The sequence below is a fragment of the Eimeria mitis genome, genomic scaffold, assembly GCF_000499745.2.
Source record: "Eimeria mitis Houghton genomic scaffold, Emh_scaff819, whole genome shotgun sequence".
Classification (NCBI taxonomy): domain Eukaryota; phylum Apicomplexa; class Conoidasida; order Eucoccidiorida; family Eimeriidae; genus Eimeria; species Eimeria mitis.
In genome coordinates this window covers 6,505-8,436 of record NW_013576018.1, presented here as the reverse complement: position 1 = coordinate 8,436, position 1,932 = coordinate 6,505, and the positions used below count along the sequence as shown (strand labels likewise).

At 60.2% G+C, this 1,932-nt stretch overlaps 1 protein-coding gene across 1 annotated transcript in view; it reads right to left on the bottom strand.

The window, feature by feature from the left end:
* EMH_0023040 (uncharacterized protein) overlaps positions 1-1,932 on the bottom strand; it is a gene marked incomplete at both ends in the record, with an annotated part of 13,540 nt that overhangs the window by 7,566 nt on the left and 4,042 nt on the right. Inside the window, 3 exons of the mRNA XM_013502057.1 lie at positions 3-99; positions 254-1,171; positions 1,240-1,918. Coding sequence (XP_013357511.1) covers positions 3-99; positions 254-1,171; positions 1,240-1,918 — 1,694 coding nt within the window. The remainder of the gene's footprint in view (positions 1-2; positions 100-253; positions 1,172-1,239; positions 1,919-1,932) is intronic.

Sequence of the window (1,932 nt, the reverse complement as noted above, 5' to 3'; positions counted from 1 at the left end):
CTTGCTGCTGCCTTTGCTGCAGCAGCAGCTCTGCCTGCTGCTGCTGCTGCTGCAGCTGCTGCTGCAGCAGCCGCTTCTCCTCCTCATAAGCCGCAGACACTGCAGACACACAAAACAATATCGGTGCAGGACATGGGCTGCTGCACATGCAGCAGCAGCAGCAGCAGCAGCAGCAGCAACTGTAAACGCAACAACAGCAGCAGCAACAGAAACAGGAGCAGGAGCAGCAGCAACAGCAGCAACAGACGCTCACACGAAGCAACGATAGCCGAGTCTCCTCCAGCAGCATCCTTCGTCAGGCGCTGCTGCTGCTGCTGCTGCTGCTGCTGTTGTTGCTGCTGCTGCTGCTGCAGCTGAGGCACCTGCTTAGCCACCTGCTGGAAGAGCTCTACTGCTGCAGTGCTGGCGGAGGCAGCAGCAGCTGCAGCAGCTGCTGCAGCATCAACACGACAAACAGCAGCAGAAGCAGCTGCTGCTGCTGCCCTCTCCCGCTGCTGCGCTGCAGCAATATCCTCAGCGGCCGCAGCAGCTTGCTTCTGTAGTTGCTGCTGCAGCTCGCGGACGGTCTGCTGCTGCTGCTGCTGCTGCTGCTGTTGCTGTTGCTGCTGCTGCTTCTGCTGCTCCTGTTGTTGCTGCAGCAGTTGCATCTCCTGGTGCTTCTTTCGGAGTTCTTCTGCGTGCTGCTGCTGCTGCTGCTGCAGCTGTTGCTCCTTCTGCAGCAGCAGCTGCTGCTGCTTTTGCTGCTGCTGACGCTGCTGCTCAAGTTCCTGAAGGGCTCCCTCTAACTGACGTTTGGTTTGCTGCTGCTGCTGTTGTTGCTGCTGTTGCTGCTGTTGTTGCTGCTGCTGCTGCTGCGCCTGCTGCTCCATTTGTTCTATCGATTGCTTCGCTTGTAAGTGCTGCTGCTGCTCTGATTCCAGCTGCTGCTGTAGCTGCCGTAGCTGCTGCTGCAGCTGCTGCAGCTGCTGCTGGTGTTCCATTGCTGTAGAGGCTTGCTGCTGCTGCAGTTCGTCTCGCTCTAGCGCGTGCTGCTGCTGTTGCTGCTGCTGCTGCTGCTGCAGCTCGTCGCGCTGCTGCTCTAAAGTTTGCACTTCTGTCCTGAGCTCTTCGATTTGCTGCAGCAGCAGTTGCTGCTGCTGCTGCTGCTGCTGCTGCTGAAGCCGCTCACCGCCTTGCTGCTGCCGCAGACCCTCCTCTANTGCTGCTGCTGCTGCTGCTGCTGCTGCTGAAGCCGCTCACCGCCTTGCTGCTGCCGCAGACCCTCCTCTAGCTGCTGCTGCTGCTGCAGTTGCTGTTCCCATTCCCGCGCTTGCTGCTGCTGCAGCTGTTGCTGCTGCTGCTGCTGCTGTCGCTGTTGCTGCTGCTGCTCATCCAACAACCCCTCATTCCCCCCAGGCTGCTGCTGCTGCTCAGGTTGCGGTGTATGTACACCGTTGGTTTGGGGCTGGTTGCGCTGCGCATGCAGCAGCAGCTGCTGCTCCCGTATTTGCTGCCGCTGCTGCTGTATCTGCTGCTGCTGCTGCTCGCACTGCTCCGATAGACGTTGAATTGTCTCCCGCAGCTCCTGCTGTGCTGCAGTGGCTGCTGCTGCAGCATCTGCTGCTGCTGCTGCTGCAGATGCTGCTGCAGCAACTCGCACTTGGTGCTGCTCCTCCTCCTGCTGCTGCTGCTGCTGCTCCATCTGCAGCTCAGCCTGCCGGTGCAGCTCTCTTATCTCATCGTCTCTGTCTTCAAGCAGCTCCTCGAGGAGATGCAGCTGCTGCTGCTGCTGCTCCAGTAAAACTTCTTGCTGCTGCAGCCGTTGCTGCTGCTGCTGCTGCTGCTGCTGCTGCTGCTGCAGCTGCCGCCGCTGCTGAGGCAAATGCCCTAGTCCGTTCGTCTCCCCGCTCTCCTGCTGCCTTTGCTGCTGCTGCGCCTCCTGTTCATGCTGCC